The 19,200-nt window shown below is 34.8% G+C and overlaps 1 protein-coding gene across 3 annotated transcripts in view; it reads right to left on the reverse strand.

Moving 5' to 3' along the window:
- Window positions 1-8,311: 8,311 nt before the first annotated feature.
- Window positions 8,312-19,200, reverse strand: part of LOC110455991 (small conductance calcium-activated potassium channel protein-like) — a 112,727-nt gene continuing 101,838 nt past the window's right edge. For 2 of the 3 annotated variants that reach the window (XM_021506497.1, XM_021506496.1), the window contains 3 exons: window positions 18,330-18,401; window positions 12,511-12,612; window positions 8,312-12,117 (listed from right to left, as the gene is read on the reverse strand). In XM_021506497.1, the coding sequence (XP_021362172.1) occupies window positions 11,878-12,117; window positions 12,511-12,612; window positions 18,330-18,401 (414 nt within the window). In that variant the 3' untranslated portion in view covers window positions 8,312-11,877. The remainder of the gene's footprint in view (window positions 12,118-12,510; window positions 12,613-18,329; window positions 18,402-19,200) is intronic. The other variant, XM_021506498.1, reaches the window with a different exon arrangement.

Raw genomic sequence — 19,200 nt, forward strand, 5'->3', positions numbered from 1 at the left:
CCCCCCCCATTTTAGACCTCGCTCCTCTGTTCCATGAAGGTCTACACCCTCCATAAATATAACATTTAATTCCCTCGGGCCAGATTGATCTGAGCCGTGTTGACGACAGATGTTCATGCTTTTCCATGGCATATAAAGCTCACTTTTAAAAATACAATAAATCTCCCTAAAAAAAGCACGGGGTAAATATGAAAGACAGCCGAAGGCATCTATATATAACGGTGGTAAAGCCATCCGAGTTTCAAGGAAATTGGATGGAAACTTAGTCACGTGTTATCTGGACGAGGTCGGGCTTCATCATATAAACGGACAGACAAGTGGGTTCCCAGCAACACCTTATTGTGTTAGGGTGTGCATTGTTACAGGAGAAAGAGAAATGCACGGCAAGACCGGGATTCGAAACCTGGACCCTCCGAACTCTAGGTGGATGCTCTACCAATTGAGTTAGCTGGTAGCCGACGATCGACCAAGTTCAGCTCCGCTGCGGGTTTATAATAATAAACATATATTGATCACAAAACTTAAAAATAAATCTCCACTTAAATTTCGCTGTGCCTCTCTGGAAAAAGATGTCCTTTTGCCTTAACAGACCCCTGCGTGATACACATACTTCGGGTAGGATCTAATTGCATATGAGTTACAATCCAGTGTGGGACATGGTCAACAAAAATGAGTTTATAAGAGTTTGATTGAAAGTCTACGAGATTCTGTATCGTTCGATGGTTTTGCAATAAATGAACCTTATGGACCCGGCCTTTAGTTCCCTGGGGAGTCAGTCCCTTATGATTGCCAACAGGCTGATGATTACCACTAAGTTTCATCGATATATCTGACAGATGGTTTCTGAGGAGAAGTTGCATGTGTGACCGTTATTGCAGTAGATGACGTAAGATGACAGGTACACGGCCATCACATTATAATTCAGTGGGGTAACTGGCCTAAGTTCTGACAGACTGAAGCTGATGACAATGGTGCCAAGAACACCTGCTAATATTAAATGTAATTGTTCTATTTCGGTATAATAACATCTTTACTGCATACCTGGAAATGTTCGTCCAGTCAAACTTTCGGCCTTCGCCCATGACACCAATTTACGTTTAACATTGAATTACTAGGTCTATAATTTCATAACATGTAAGCTGTAATGATAAATTCACTCTCATAACGTAGGGAGAAAAAGGCGAAAAAGACAAACTGCAGCGAACATTTCTGGTATATAATATTGTCCTTGTAGTAGGGAAACATGATAGCTTCTTTCCCTGGATCAAAATCACAACAACACACGATACCATGTCTTAGTTGGATTTATTCGTTCACCATCTCATTCAAACAATACACGTTGCAACATATCAAAACAATTGTCACCAGAGCATGTCCACTGATCCATCTCCAAGTAAACACAGAGCATTTCCTTACTGGATCAAAAACGGATGTATTCAGTCAAGTCATACAATGTATGTAGAAGTAATATTGATTATTCATGAAACGTTGTCCTCCCTGTTTTTAAAGTCTCCTTACTTTATTGTAAGTGTGAAAAACAATAAAATGTACATTTGAAAATTGTTTTTTTGGACAAAAAAATCTAAACTGATAAAAGTTCTTGGACAAAAAAAACACCCATCAGTTCCTAAAGTTTATAAAGATTCAAATAGAAGAACTAAACATTTTTTTAAATGGTATTTTCTGGGATATCAGAGTCTGGATTTCAAGCTTTCATATTTGAATTTCTATAGCATTGTGACATCACACAGAACATACAGTTATTGTGTAACATAAACTTACAAAAGTATAATTGTGCAGGAAAACAGCATTTTAGGTTACATCCCTTACACATCATACCTATAATTCTGAGTTACCTCCCTCACATATTAAACCAGTAATTTGTGTTTGAGTTATCCACCTAACACACTATACCAGTAATATTTGTGGCAAAGTTACCTCCCTTACACAGTATACACGTGATTTGTGTAAGAGGTACCTCCCTTAGACAAACCAGTAATTTGTGTTTAAGTTATCTCCCTTACACAAACCAGTAATTTGTGTTAGAGTTATCTCCCTTACACATATCTGTGATTTGTGTTTAAGTTATCTCCCTTACACATAACATTGACTTGTGTTCGAGTTATCTCCCTAACACGTAACTGTGACTTGTGATAAAGTTATCCCCCTTACACATATCTGTGATTTGTGATAGAGTTATCTCCCTTACACATAACTGTGATTTGTGATAGAGTTATCCCCCTTACACATATCTGTGATTTGTCATTGAGATATCTCTCTTACATATAACTGTGACTTGTAATTGAGATATCCCCCTTACACATATCTGTGATTTGTAATTGAGATAATATCTCCCTTCCACATATTTGTGATTTGTGTTTGAATTATCTCCCTTACAAATATCTGCAACTTGTAATTGAATTATCTCCGTTCCACATACATGTTTTTAGAGTAAAAGTCAAGGTTTAATTCTACTTTACACATTTAATCCAGGAATCCAGTTATAGTTATCCCACTTAAAATGATTTTTCAAATTATTTAAGAGAACCCAAAAAAATCATCAAAAACATTTTGCATTTTTTTTTTTTAAATTTTCGATTATTTTGGAAGGAAATGCATTATAAAGTAGTATAAATATCAGGACATTTTTTATACATTAATAAGTTCAATCTTATATACCAAAATTCATTCAAACTCATAAATATTGAGATATTGTTTGTTATTTTGTAATGAAGGGCAGATTCTTTAATGACTGTTTCCTATCATTGTGACCTGAATCGTAAGCTGAAAGAATCTAGTCACCAAGCCAATGACATCTCATTTTTGTTACATTAAGGAGTCCAACAAAATCAAATCAAAGTATGACAGAATGAAAAATAGAAAAAGAAATTGATTTGCAAGTGATTGACAATCAGCTGACATAATGGGACAATCACACGAAGGATTTCAATATGATATTTCTTTGTGATTTCAAACACGGTCGAGAGGTCACATACAAATAGCAAGTCTCCAAACCTCAAACAAAGCTCATCATCAGTCATCCATTGGAAGATAATTTTTGCATAGTTCGTTTTTGAACTTCAAAAAATATATATGAAATTAAAATCTCAAAAATTGAAACAAAAAATATTCCAACGTTTATAATAATATATGACATACCATACTGAAATGCATCTATGAAAAAAAAAAATGATACATAGTTTTGCCATTTGATCTTAATGCAGTATGAATGGAACATTGAAATTTTGTCTTATCCTCATAGAATTCAAGATACAAAGATTTTATATCATCCTTGTACATTCATATCCGTACATAACCTAGACAAAAATGATCAATTTCAGGTCAGTCTTACGAGATTTGAGAACCATCTAGTTAGGAGAGTCATATTTAGAATTTGAGACATTCTGGAACATTCAAAGTCATCCGAGATATTTTTTGAGCCTAAATAATATGTGATGTAACAGAAAAACGACCGTAGGAGCGAGAAAAAATTTCAAGTTACAAACAGTCTTGAACATTTGAGATAGCTTTTGACAGAATATTTAAACTATATTTTCGTCCATTAGAGTTTTGATTCTCCAATCCCTGTGTTCCCCTTTCCAAGATTTTCCAGTTCTCAAGGCCGTGTGTCTCCAAAGCTTTCCTAGATTTCAAGGCCCTGTGTCATCCCAAACTATCCTAATTCTCCTAGACTCAAGTACAGGCTAGCCATGTCCGCCTAAATCAGTCTTAGTTGTTCAGTCCCATTGTCTCCTCCAATTGATCCCAGTTCTCAAGTCCCTATGACGGTTATAGATCTCTACACTTAAGAAGAAAACTAAATTGTTCAATCACAAAAATAGGAGAAGTTACTTTAATTCAAGCACATAAGATTTATTATAACGTATTAAAATTTTGTAAGAGTTTGTGTAGTGTATGAAGTATTTTGCAGTGGAAAGGTCAAAGTGGCAAGGGATGGGTGGAGAATTGAGCGAGTGAAAGACAGGGAGGTGATGAAGGTTATCAGGGCCATATAGTTTAATGATTTCCCATGGCCTCAACAATCCTGATTTTCAAATATTATTTTTGAAGTTTTTAAACTTTTTGAGATCAACATTACAATTTGACCAAATCTACTACACTACTTGTCAGGCCTTTTGGCAAATTTGACTGACCTGAATTTGCCAAAAGGCCTGACAAGTAGTGTAGTAGATTTGGTCAAATTGTAATGTTGATCTCAAAAAGCCATAATGGTCATTGGTAAGCCACACACATCCTCTTCTTGTATTCAGTTAAATGTTCTTGACAGTCCCTGGAGTTTTCTTTTTATACACATCTCATATATTGATATTTTTTCTAAGACAATAGGCCCAGATGCCTCAATAGCTTAAAAAGTACATGATATATATAAGCAGAGAATGTGTATCAAGAACTAATTCCCTGGGGTGGGGCCAATCTTAGTAGCATTGGTGTATTTGTATCTTCAACCAAGCAATTTGCTATACGGTAACAGAGTAGGGATCTGAACTGTTTCTACGTCATCACCTCAGGATTAGTTTAGTCCCTTAGAGCCAGATGATAGGGATCTGAACTGTTTCTACGTCATCACCTCAGGATTAGTTTAGTCCCTTAGAGCCAGATGAGCTTAAAACCTGTTGTAGGATGCCATACAGATATTTGTTGTTCTAATATTTGTTTTCTAATTTTTCTTTTTGCAAAATTTAACTACTATTCCAAATATGATTTCACTTCAAAATTGTTTTCAATTTAGTCTATTTAAAAAAAACACCATATGTGATCATATATTGTTTATAATTAATTTCAAAGCAGACATCATATAGTAAATACCAAAAGAAGTAAAGGTTTATCAAAATTAAGACATTTACCTAGAGTGTTCCATTGTTTCACCAGGTAATGTGTTTTGGTCTAACTGTCCACCAATCCATTCTAACACTAGACTGATCAGATGAACTTAATTTAATTAAGATAATACATCTTCAAAACTTCACCTTTGACTTATGAATGACAAAATAAAACACTGAACAAAGAGAATTGAAATCTCATTTACACAATCTGCTATTTCATAACTGCCAACCTTAAACAAGAGGCCCAGAGGGCCTGTATCGTTCACCTGAATATAATTAAAGTAATTGGTATGAAGTAAAGATATAGCAGTCTATGGTAGGTGCTGTAAGTACATATGAAATTTCAGAAAGCTCCATCCAGTACTTGAGATATAGAGAACAAACTTCAAACAGAGCCCCCCCCCTATGCCCCTACGGGGGTCATACCCACCAATTATACAAAATTGAGTCACCGTCACCCAAGGATGCTCCACACTAAATAAGGATAAAATCCCTTAATCTTGATGGTCGGAGAAGGATTTTAAAGGTTTTACCTCTATTTTCCCTATTGGGCCCCGCCTCTCTGCCTACAGGGGGGTCAGACACACCGTTTATAAAAAATTGGTTACCCTTCATCCAAGAATGCTTCAGACCAAATATGGACAAAATCCTGTCATTAAAACCGAAGAAGAAGGATTTTGAAGATTTACGTCTATTTCCCCTATTGGGCCCCACCCCGCAGGTCCCAGGGGGGCCACACCCACCTTTTGTACAAAATTGGTTCCCCTTTACCCAAAGATGTTCCATACCAAATATGGACCAAATCCTTTCATTCCTACAGAAGAAGAAGGATTTTAAAGAATAATTTGCTATGTTCCCCCTATTGGGCCCCGCCCCTCAGCCCCAAGGGGGGCCAGACCCACCATTTATACAAACTTTGTTCCCCTTCCCCCAAGGATGCTTCTGACCAAATATGGAACAAATCCTTTCATTTCGACAGAAGAAGAAGGATTTTAAAGAAGAATTTGCTATATTTCCCCTATTTGGCCCCGCCCCTCAGGCCCCTGGGGGGCCAGACCCACCATTTATACAAAATTTGTTCTACTTCACCCAAGGATGCTCCACACCAAATTTTGTTAAAATCCGCTCACTGGTTCATGACTAGTAGTGTAAAGTTGCCGGAAGCCGGATGCAGGACGCAGGACAACGGACGCTGCGATATAGCAAAAGCTCACCTTGGTCCTTCGGACCAGGTGAGCTAAAAAAGGCATTCTCAGAAAAAATACAGTAAAATGTCACCTTGAAAGTGTGTACAATTATGTTAACATGAACTAAGGTAAGTAATTACAGCATCAGGTGAGAGAGTTTACCTGTGAGTGACTTCACCTATAGAAAGTGAAATTACCTGTGAGCGACTTTGCCTTGAGAGAGTGAGATAACCTATGAGTGACTTTACCTTAAGTGAGTGAGATTACCTATGAGTTACTTTGCCTTGAGTGAGTGGGATAACCTATAAGTGACTTTACCATGAGTGAGTGAGATTACCTATGAGTGACTTTACCTTGAGAGATTGAGATAACCTATGAGTGACTTTACCATGAGTGAGTGAGATAACCTATGAGTGACTTTACCTTGAGTGAGTGAGATAACCTATGAGTGACTTTACCTTGAATGAGTGGGATGACTTATTAGGGACTTTACCTTGAGCGATTGAGATTACCTATGAGTGACTTTACCATGAGTGAGTGAGATTACCTATGAGTGACTTTACCTTGAGAGATTGAGATAACCTGTGAGCGACTTTGCCTTGAGCGAGTGAGATAACCTATGAGTGACTTTACCTTAAGTGAGTGAGATTACCTATGAGTTACTTTGCCTTGAGTGAGTGGGATAACCTATAAGTGACTTTACCATGAGTGAGTGAGATAACCTATGAGTGACTTTCCCTTGAGTGAGATGACCTATGAGTGACTTTGCCTTGAGTGAGTGAGATGACCTATTAGGGACTTTACCTTGAGTGAGGGGGATAACCTATGAGTGACTTTACCTTAAGTGAGTGAGATTACCTATGAGTGACTTTACCATGAGTGAGTGAGATAACCTATGAGTGACTTTACCTTGAGTGAGTGAGATGACTTATAAGGGACTTTACCTTGAGCGATTGAGATTACCTATGAGTGACTTTACCATGAGTGAGTGAGATTACCTATGAGTGACTTTACCTTGAGAGATTGGGATAACCTATGAGTGACTTTACCTTGAGTGAGATGACCTATGAGTGACTTTACCTTGAGTGAGTGAGATGACCTATTAGGGACTTTACCTTGAGTGAGTGGGATAACCTATGAGTGACTTTACCTTGAGTAATTAGGATAACCTATGAGTGACTTAACCTTGAGTAATTGGGATAACCTATGAGTGACTTTACCTTGAGTGAGTGAGATTACCTATGAGTGACTTTACATTGAGTGAGTGGGATAACCTATGAGTGACTTTACCTTGAGTAATTAGGATAACCTATGAGTGACTTTACCTTGAGTAATTGGGATAACCTATTAGGTACTTTACCTTGAGTGAGTGAGATAACCTTTGAGTGACTTTACCTTGAGTGAGTGAGATTACCTGTGAGTGACTTTACCTTGAGTGATTGAGATTACCTATGATTGACTTTACCTTGAGTGAGTGAGATTACCTATCAGCATTCTTATAGGTTTATGTTTTCTTATGTATATTAAGTTGAAAAGTTAGGCCAATAACGTTACATTCATCATAGACATGTTCATACTTGCATATTTTCATCGAGTTTGGTATAAAATCACAACTTCATGCCACTAGGGGGATCCACATTAAACACTCTGACATGTAAATAAAGTCATACCTCTAATAAATATAGGCTTATTTAGTAATAATCTGAATCAATTTGTATGGAAAACGAAAATCTACCTTTAAAGTATTTGAAATTTACCTGTGAAAACAACTAAATGCTAAGCCATTTGATAAAAGGTTGAAACTTAAACTATCCTGTGTTTTAATCACTATGGAAGGTTTGAGAAGGAAATTCAATGCTTTGATCAATCCTGTATGTTATGTTCCCAACTTAATGTTTTTATGATACGTGTACAGTTTATGCTATGATTTTATAGAAATAATTACTCATTCGAACAAAAATCTGTTTAAGAATGTTGTTAGTTAAAATCACCCAGAACATTTAATCATAACCGGTATGTGATTTAATCACGATGACTTAGTTATACGTACCCTAATGCTCTAAGTTTTGTGGATATTGTTGAGCCTTAACTTACCCTATTGCTCTAAGTTTTGTGGATATTGTTGAGCCTTAATGTACCCTAATGCTCTAAGGTATTTGAGAAAAGATTGACTGATGAAGTTTTGTGGTGTCTGATAGACAGTGTTGATGGTTTTCCGAGCAGTTTCTTAACAGGAGGTCTGGATAAATAAATAAATAAATAAATAAAAAACAACTTGGATGGATGTGAAATTTTTTCACTTTGCATCTTTCTCGTAGATGAAACACGTACACACAGGGTCTGTCAATGCAAAAATCCACTAGACGTATGTATATAATCAACAATCAATCTATAACTGTTGTTTACAGGTAAACAAATATGTTTACAAAGTAAACATGTATAATACACAGGGTAAAACTATACACTGTAACAAAGAACTTCCTCTTTATTTCCTGGAGTACAACGCGGGTAAACATCTGGTAGGAATGTGTTCGAGTAATATCGAGTCAACCAAAACGATATTAGGTTTACATACACCGAAAAAAAATATGTATAAAAAACGTTGTCACACAGCAAATCATTTGAGGAAAATTCATACTCAAGCAGTAACTGTAAATTGTAAAGAAATAAAATCACAATTATGTAGGCAAACCCATACACAGTCAATTTAACTTAATCCAAACAAGAAAATAAAAATATGCCAACCATAACTTATGAATATTCATGATGCCTACTTATATCTATGAATATTCATTCTGCTGTATTCAAATATACACATCAAGTAATAAGATGCATATACTTATTCAATTATAATGCTATCATGGGACATGAAATTTCTCCTACAGATATGAAAAAAAAGGAAAATGAATGCATTAAAACATATCTGAGTACTAGCTATGTTTACTTCTATGATAATAAATTAAATGTGTTATTGTAAAATAAAGCTTTTCTACTAATACTTTTGTTAGTAAGAAATGAGATTCAATTGTTAAACATTATTCTAGGCACAAGAAATAGAGACTTAAAGGTTAAAGTTCAAGTTATTATACGCCCTATGTGATTGGTTAAAACCATTGTGTATACAGTGTAATTATGAATTTTGACTTGCAAACTAGAAGATTGGTTTGCTTTTGGAAGATCTATAAAACCTTGAGCAGTCACTACAACTATAAAGTTCTTCTTAGAAGTGATATATATATAGCTTAGAAAATGTTATTTTATACTCGCCAAGTTTCCCTATATTGGACTGATTTTCAAGGTTTCTTTTTCACGTTTTTTCTTTTTTTCCTTTTTAAAACAACTTTGGAATTTAATAAACTTTGCTTATTACTGGGATCATTTTGAAGACAGTTTTACAAATTTGCACAAAATTTCTCCTCCATAAAAATCAGGAAAGGTTGGCAAGTATGAAATATGAAGTATAAAACAAAATCTAATTCAACATTTTGATAACTTTTAACCCAAAGCATCCAACAAAATATAACCAGGTTCAACAATGTATTTTTCAACTCATTGATAAGATTTAGTTTTAAATTAACAATGCCTCCTCAACAGTGGATAAAATGCTAATATATCATAGAGCTAATAAAATTTGTGAAATTTAAAAATTTAGCAACTTCAGCGACGGAAATTCAGCTAAATTGTTAGGATTTACAAAACATTGAAGTGTCACTCTATATACAGCAGGATATAAAAATAGACTCGCGCTGGTTACTATAACCCCGCGGGTTCCGGAACCAGCGGGATTATGTTTAATGTTACATTGGAAAAACTCAATTGAATCATTTACTCATTCCCTACCGATAACACAAAAAAAAGTGGGAGATAATCATATCCGACTTCGTAATCAAAATATTTAAACAAATGCTGAAATCTTATTCAACTAATAAAACTCTAAGGAAAGCTTATTATTAGAAAAGAAATTCTCAACAAAATTTGAAAAAGATTCTAATTGGTGGGATTTTATAGACCAGCAGTTAACACAAAGAATACAAATTTAAATTCTTTATTATATACAAAACAGAGAAAAAAATCCATATTTTAACAAATTCTGAAAAAGGTCAATCGGATAGCATTCTCTCCCAACAGTTTTTGCATGAGTACTTAACAATCAATCAAAGGAATAATATCACAGTCTTAGAAAAAAATGATCACATTGAATTCTTTGAGAACTTTTTGTTGTGGCGGATGTTTATATTATTTACAATTATGTACATTAAGAGGCACATATCGTGTGTATAATAATATGAACGCATTATATATTTACACATAATCACCACACGCTTTCAGTTTATCAAAGTCTCCACTCCTAGTTAACACTGTAATTCATAATATTTACAAATTCTCTGGACACGGATCAGGCTTAAGGTGCAGGATACAATAAGTATACATAATGTCTCCAGTAGAAATGACACTTTATCACCGCACACGCAGTCGTTAAGTTAACAAACACGTCCGTGATCCTGATCATGTTTATCTCCACTGAGATATTTTATTTTATAGTCACAAACTTATAAGTAAAACAGGTAGTTGTAATATACAACTACCAACATAGGTTTTGGCAAACAATTTCTTCCATTGTATCTCTTTGGTTGGCTGTCAATGACGATAATACAAAATTTTATGATGAAAAAACACCAGAGTATAATAGAAAGCTTTGAGAATCGACAAGCCTCACTCCCATACCTTAAAAATGCATTGTTACAGATTAATATTGATCACCTACTTATGATTTCTGTTAATACAGATACCACATACGTGATGACCAATACTGCCGTACTGTGTTACATTATGTCGGATAATGTGGATTCTTTTACATATAATTCTCATATCCACACGTCTTCATAATACCAAGGGAATGTTTCGAAATTGAAATCACCAGTTTTAATGCAAATCTAAATGATGTATTATAAATGGCTATTCTGCCTCCACTCTAATGAGAACTGTATTTTGCCTTCACTCATATGAGAGCGATGTTTTTATACCATCTAAATCTCAACCCTGCGAGATTCTGTTCTTGTACATAAGAACAGATCATGAACAGTGTTTGCCCTTTCCTTCTAAAGCAGTTCAAGAACTGTTATTGCATTTTTCAAGAAAGTTTCACAGGGACAGCCTATGCTTTCATTTCTTCCTCTTTTTTGAACTTGAATTGCAAATGTGTTTTTTTGTCACTTAAATGAAGCAATTATTGTAATTTCAATGTTCCTATGTAGCATTTAATTTGTTTGCAATATCTATATATATGGACGCACAATTTATCTACGATTCCCAAATCATTGTCACTAGATATTGACTATATCCCTGCATTGTTTTCTACATTCATGATTCCCTGGTGTGTTCCAGACAAAACATGGCAAACTCCTATGGAGTATGACATTGTTTTGCACCAATGCTTTGTACAGCCATAACAAAGGTATTTATGTAACATTAATCATTTAAAATACTGCGGCTATCTAGAAACGTTCTAGACAGACAGTCTGATCACACCAAGGCAACGTAAGTTCCCATCTCCAACGGATCTGGGTCTGTAAGATGTTTCATTCACTTTCTTCAACAGATAGGAAACCACTATGGGCCACACTAAACTTATCACAGCAAACTTCACCAATGGCGGCTCACACGGAGCTTTAAAGCAGAATATTTATCATTCCATTTCTTGAATCTGCTTTCACACTAGTCAAATCACGCCACATAACTGTCCTATGTAAACGCACTTCCAGGATAAATCCTCTCCAACTCTGAATGGAAGATACTGGACCCTGTATCGGCACTGTTGATTTAATGACACAAGGAACAATCTGCTGCTACAGCTGACTTGTCCCTCCTGATACAGATTGAGTTCCTTGTTTCTTCCGACGAGGGGGAGAAATTCTACGTAGTTGATTGAACTCGGATTGTCGGTAGTCCATAGTAGGTTCCATCCCATTGCCCACACTCCCTCCCCCTAGATTCCGGTGATCTCCATGGTCTCGTCTGGATTGGTGTTCTGATCGCCGCAGTATCACCTTTTCAGCAATCAGACTGGGAAGTTGATCGAGGGTACCCTGGAAAAATGATTGATTTGTTATGCAAACAGATTTTGCAACCAGTTGCATCCAAGAAAGACAAAACTCATAACTACAAAATTCAGAAAAAAAACCTCTGGACACATGGCTATATATGACTATAATATACAAACAAAGTTATAGCCTAATTTACCGAAAGTCCAACAAGTTCTTCCCCCTCGCAATGGAAATTGTGATCTCTTTGCCTGCTGAAGTCCAAGAAGTTTTTTCCTTTGCACACAGGAAATTGTAATCTTAGAATTTGCCTACAACCTTATTTTATCTACCATTACTTTTTTTCTCTGCGTAGAGGAAGTTGTAATCAAATTTACTTGATGTCCAGCAAGTTTTTCTGTGTACACAAGAAGAGAAGACAGATATTGTACAGTTTACCTGAAGTCCAGCAAGCTTTTCCTCGATTTTGTTGACTCGTTTCTCCAGGGACGACTGATTACTGTTAATTTCCATGACTCCGTCAGATATTTGTGTCTGTGTCTGGTAAAATAAAAACAAAATCTGATGGATATTTCATACAAAAAAACACCATAAAAATAGATAATCTTCATAACATCTAATAATCCCTATCATTTCACAAAGCTTCAAACACACAATGATACAGAATTACAGTTAAATCCATGCGAGGGTAAAGCAAGCAAGGTCTTCACTTCCCTGTTGAAATGCTGCACCCCTTGTTTTCATCACTCGATAAAAACAATTAATAAATTGATAAGGCAATTTGTATTTCTAGGATATGTATAAAAAACAATTAAAACTACAAAGTCACTGAGTTTAACTTCGTGTAAGTGTTAATTGTCAGCCGCTCTACAGAAGCAGTACAGCAGTAAATATATCAAGTAAATGTAGGCAATATTCAGAAAAGATATGTAATTTACCTAAAATTCGACCATTAAGATCTCTGATATATTAACACTTGTTAAGAACTTGAATAATACAAATTTGTTTTCAACTCAAAAAATATCCGGGTAGCTAGTCAATATGTTCAGGTAAAAATAGGAATTGCACGTGCATATTAAAAAAGCGATTTGTACAAACAGGCATCGTCATCCCTCTAAGCTTTAAAAACTGTGCATTCTTTCAGGACGGTACAATCTCAGCTGTGACTTGGTTACCATTATACGGCATACCACTCGATATCTTAGACATAGATGCCAGTAGCTATTCAATAATATGTTACTTACATGTAGATTGATAGAAACTTCATCATAACAGATGCTATCCAATAATTTTCAAAAACTCATATTCTTTGCAAACATCCATGTTGGTTTCTCTTTGAAATTTGGAAAGTTAAATAAAATACTGCAGTTCGTTCTTGCCTGCTCTCTGATTCCCAATACAGACTAAACCATCACCTCTCTGATTCCTCAATACAGACTAAATCATCCCCTCTCTGATTCCCCAATACAGACTAAACCATCACCTCTCTAATTCCCCAATACATACTAAACCATCACCTCTCTGATTCCTCAATACAGACTAAATCATCCCCTCTCTGATTCCTCAATACAGACTAAACCATCACCTCTCTAATTCCCCAATACATACTAAACCATCACCTCTCTGATTCCCCAATACAGACTAAACCAGCACCTCTCTAATTCCCCAATACATACTAAACCATCCCCTCTCTGATTCCCCAATACAGACTAAACCATCCCCTCTCTAATTCCCCAATACATACTAAACCATCCCCTCTCTGATTCCCCAATACAGACTAAACCACCACCTCTCTAATTCCCCAATACATACTAAACCATCACCTCTCTGATTCCCCAATACATACTAAACCATCACCTCTGTGATTCCTCAATACAGACTAAACCATCACCTCTCTGATTCCCCAATACAGACTAAACCATCACCTCCTTTGCTATAAAGTAATCTAAATGATTTTTTTAGTATGATGAGGACTACAATTAAAATTGACTTATCTTGTCATCAATAATCTGGTTGAACCCCCTACCCAGTCTGTGTCAAGAGAACAGGTCCTCTTCATAAATAATCACCTAGTTATCCAGACATAAAATACTCCAGCTACATAACAATCCAACTATATACTAATCCATCTATAAATAATCAAGCTATATATAGTCCAGCCATATAATACTCCAGCTGTATAAAAATAGGCCCAATGGGCCTGAATCGCTCACCTGGTTTTAATCTCACACTTGTTATCTTCAAAGAGGACTAAAATACAGCTACAGGCAGAATACCAGTGTTTGATTCATAAGAACCTATTAAAGGATTTAAACATATGACGCCCGTGACCTTGAATGTTGAACAAGGACATTAGGTTGAACAAAGTTTATAGTCTTCCAACCCAGCATGCTTTTGGCAAAATTACCCTGGACCTTTTGGTTATACAGAAAAAGTCATTTGAAGATTTAAACATATAATGACCACTGTGACCTTGAATATGGGCCAAGGTCATTCATTTGAACAAACTTGGTATTCCTTTAACCCAGCATGTAAATGGCCAAATATCATCACCCTTGGCCTTTTGACTATTGAAACGAAGTCGTTTATAGGTTTAAAACATATTTGATCACTGAAACCTTGAATATCAGTCAAGGTCGTTCATTTGAACAAACTTGGTAGCCCTTCATCCTAGTATGCTACTGACTAAAAATCATCACCCTAGGCATTTTGGTTATTCAGAAGAAGTTGTTTAAAGGTCTTTTTTAACAATTGACCTCTGTGACCTTGAATATCAGTGAAGGTCATTCATTTGAACAAAATTGGTAGCTCTTCATCTCAGTATGCTTCTGAGCAAATATCATCACCCTAGGCATTTTGGTTATTCAGAAGAAGTTGTTTAAAGGTTTTTTAAGACAATTGACCCGTGACCTTGAATATAAATGAAGGTCATTCAATTGAACAAACTTGGTAGCCCTTCACTCAAGCATGCTAGTGGCCAAATATCATCTCCCTGGGCATTTTGGTTATTCAGAAGAAAATGTTTAAAGTTTTTTTTACCTATTTGACACCTGTGACCTTGAAAATGGGTGAAAGTCATTTATTTGAACAAACTTTGGAGCCCTTTATTACATTTTGCTTCTGGCCAAATATCATCACCCTAGGCCTTTCGTTTATTCAGAAAAAGTTGTTTAAAGCAAAATATTGACGCTGGCTGCCATAGGACAACGGATGGACGACAGACGCCGCACCATGGCCATGTGAGTTAATAATTCAACTATATAATAATCCAGCTACATAACGATTCATCCATTTAATACTCCAGCTATATAATACTCCAGCTATATATCATCAAGCTATAATCAAGCTTTAATCAAGATATATATAATAAAGTTATATATAATCCAGCCCTATAATACTCCAGCCATATAAAAATTCAACTATATACTAATCCAGCTATTAATAATCCAGATATATATAGTCCAGCCATATAATAATTCAACTTTATAATAATCCAGTTACCTAATAATCCAGCCATTTAATTCCCCAACTATATATAATCCAGCCATATGTTCCAGCCCTAAACAAAATCAACTTTATTATAATCCAGCTATATAATACTCCAACTATATAATAATCTAGCTATATAATATCCAGCTATATATAATCAAGCAATATAATAAATACTTCAGCTATATAATACTCCAGCTATACATAATCCAGACATATAATACTTCCAGCTATATAAAACTCCAGCTATATAATAATTCAACTACATCACAAGCCATATAATAATTCAGCTAAAAATAAATCCAGTTACATAATAATGCAGCAATATATAATCCAGCTATAGAATAATCCAGTTATATAACAATCCAGCTATATAACAATCCAACTATATATAATCCATTTATATAACAATCCAGCAATATATAATCCAGTTATATAACAATCCAGCTATGTATAATCCAGTTATATAAAAATCCTGCTATGCATAATCCAGATATATAACAATCCAGCTATATATAATCAAGCTATACAACAATCCAACTATATATAATCCAGCTATATAACAATCCAACTATATATAATCCAGTTATATAACAATCCAGCAATATATAATCCAGTTATATAACAATCCAGCTATACATAATCCAGTTATATAAAAATCCTGCTATGTATAATCCAGATATATAACAATCCAGCTATATATAATCCAGCTATATATAATCCAGCTATATTACAATCCAGCTATATATAACTATATAACAATCCTGTGAAAAAATGTACTTGGACAATCAAAGCTTCATAATAATCAGTTCCTGTCAATGATGATAAACTTCCTGTTTCAAATTAAAGCTAAAATTTGTTGTTTTCAATATCCACTACTGAAGTTTTATGACTGCAAGCTTTAAACGAAAAAATTCATTAATGGTGAGGAAATGTTCGTATTCCAACATTTGCTTAATGCCTACTTCTTGTAATTAAAAAAAACCTCATAAATTTTATTATAACTAAAAGGAGAATAAAGACAAATATTAAAATAAATATTAAAAATCTGTACAAAAACAGTAACTACAGAACTTCAAATGGGAATGGTATTATATTTAGCCATACATATGAGGTATACACATGGTAAAATACATAAATATATATACATGGGGATACAGACAATATACAAAGCTGTATTAAATGTCTATGATAAAAAGGAATGCACACTAATAATTGTGTAATCCATAAAACCATACTGAATATTACTTATTGGATTATCTCCCTTTGACTAATTTCCCTTTGCTATTTTTTAAAAATGATTTTGCACTGTTAGATCTATTATCTAAAAGGAAGATCAATGTTTCTTGGTGCAGTGTTATCTTATAAGAGTTGGTGATGTTTAGCAACTACTTGAAATCTGACAAGAACAATGGTTATTGTAAACATTAATTGAATGACAAATCATTTGATCAATATCTGTGAGATATTGGTTTATTGTGACTGATACGGTACAATCAGGCCACAGTAGTGATCAGGGGAAGTAATCCAGTATTCTTTCCCAATGAGATAATAAATTCTACTTCAATTTCTTACATAAGCTTTTATCTTGACTTCATTTACATTCAATGACCCTATAATTCTGTTTTTACAGATGAACACCGTAAAATCAAGATATTAGCTAGTCCTTTAACAGATGGGGAAATCAAAACTTTATTAAAACTTTTAAACATTTCAGATACATTAGCAAAAACAGCACATCCTGGACAGAATTCTCTGGGAAATCTCTTTGATGATTATTTAATGAGGAACAAAATTACTGTTAACAATAATTTAATGTTGAAATTCAAAATAACATTAGCATGAGGGAATATATATCATATAGACTTTAATACAGTTTTTATATAATCATTCATGGCCCTTCTGATTTTTTTTTTAAAGAAATTTATAATTTGTTAGTTAGAGTCAACAATTCTTAGAGTTCTATTATTGGTAGGTAGCCTTCAAGTCCCCTATATCAGCTAAAAAGTGCCTTCCGAGTAACTGATGCCATCTATCTGTGTAAAGCAGTTTTGGTCAAGCTAAGATAATAAGAATAATTTCTACAGGGAAAGTTTAGAGCATGATTGCAGCAGAAATGGAAATAATTTTGTGGTGTACTTGTCAAACTTTTATTATTTTGGAATGAAAACCAAAACCTGAAGTATTAGTTCCAGAAAATCATTTCGTTTCATTACATTAATATTGAACCAAATAAAATGTGACTATGATACGTCAGGGAAATAACTGCAGCACTTGTATTTCCTTTGCCACACTGCCACAATGGTGCAACTTCTCAAGGGGAGATAAATGCCATAGCCCATTGACGGGCTGATGTGAGTTGGTCTGCAGTAACTATTGCACACATGTACACCACACGCTAGAGGAGCATAAACAGATTACAGCATCACAGCCAATACACTTCCAGCTACAGAGGAAAAGATGTTGATTTTAGAGGTTCCTTCAAGCAATCCACCAAATTCCATGCTAGCTAAATAAAATAAAACAATAACAAACGAAAGAAATCTACACACAGTTGCTTGAAACTGAAATAGAAGGCAGTCCACGAAAAAATATAACAATGAAAATAATAATACCAACAAAATACTGAAATCTACTAGATATAAGTCATGCGTGACGACACTGTCACCAGCCATGCCCGCAGTGGTCGACGGTGGGAGTATACGGAGTGTATAAATAAGACAGCTAGCACACAAACAAGATGCTGATGATGAAATTGTATTTCAAACCTGCTGGTACTGAACATGGGGTATGGAGATATAGCAACTAGGCATGGAGTCCAGCCCTGCCATCCCTACGTTCTACAACGGAAAAGGAAAGGAAACATCGATGGTAAGTGTTGGGTGAGCTAACAGAATACACAGACAGGTCCCCTGCTCTGCAGAACTCACTAAAACCTATTTACACAATCTTGTAATACGCGTCACAGCTATGGTTACAAGCTGATGCTGAATTTATTTTATCATCGCCATGGTTTTTGTTCTAGTAAACTAGGTTGTTTCCCTCGAGATCATAACAAATAAGATTGATTCCTATTTGGTCTTTAAATTTTATGCTTGTTTTCATTGAAGATTGCATACACTGAGTTTATTTAAAGTTATTGATTTTTTTATTTTAATAAATACACCAGTATGACTATGGAAAAAAACAATTCAAATTTTATTCAAAAGACTGTCTACAGTAAAATATCTTTTGAATGTTTTATTTTATTTATTTTATTATCTGTTTTTTTATGGGTTCAGTTAGCATGGGTCTGTATCTTAACAATAAAAGCAGACTTAAAATAATCATAGAGGATTTTATTTTTTCTAAATGGATTTCAGAACAATCTTCTATGCATCAAATACTTTTGTGTGCTGGGAACCGGTCTTTTTTAAGGGAACAGAATTTTATTTTGTCATGATGTGCATGTCAAGATGGCTGCCACGCTTTACTACAAAGCATTATGGGTAATAAGTAGAGGAGTGTGTTAACATTTTGAAGAAGTCACGGACACAATAATATATTGTAGTATCTAAATGAGATAAACCAACCAATTGATTGGTTGAAAGGTCATATGGCAAGCTCCAAAGAATATTATTGAATTTGAAGTTCGGGGAC

Source organism: Mizuhopecten yessoensis, unplaced genomic scaffold (assembly GCF_002113885.1).
Source record: "Mizuhopecten yessoensis strain PY_sf001 unplaced genomic scaffold, ASM211388v2 scaffold8449, whole genome shotgun sequence".
NCBI classification, from domain to species: Eukaryota; Metazoa; Mollusca; class Bivalvia; order Pectinida; family Pectinidae; genus Mizuhopecten; species Mizuhopecten yessoensis.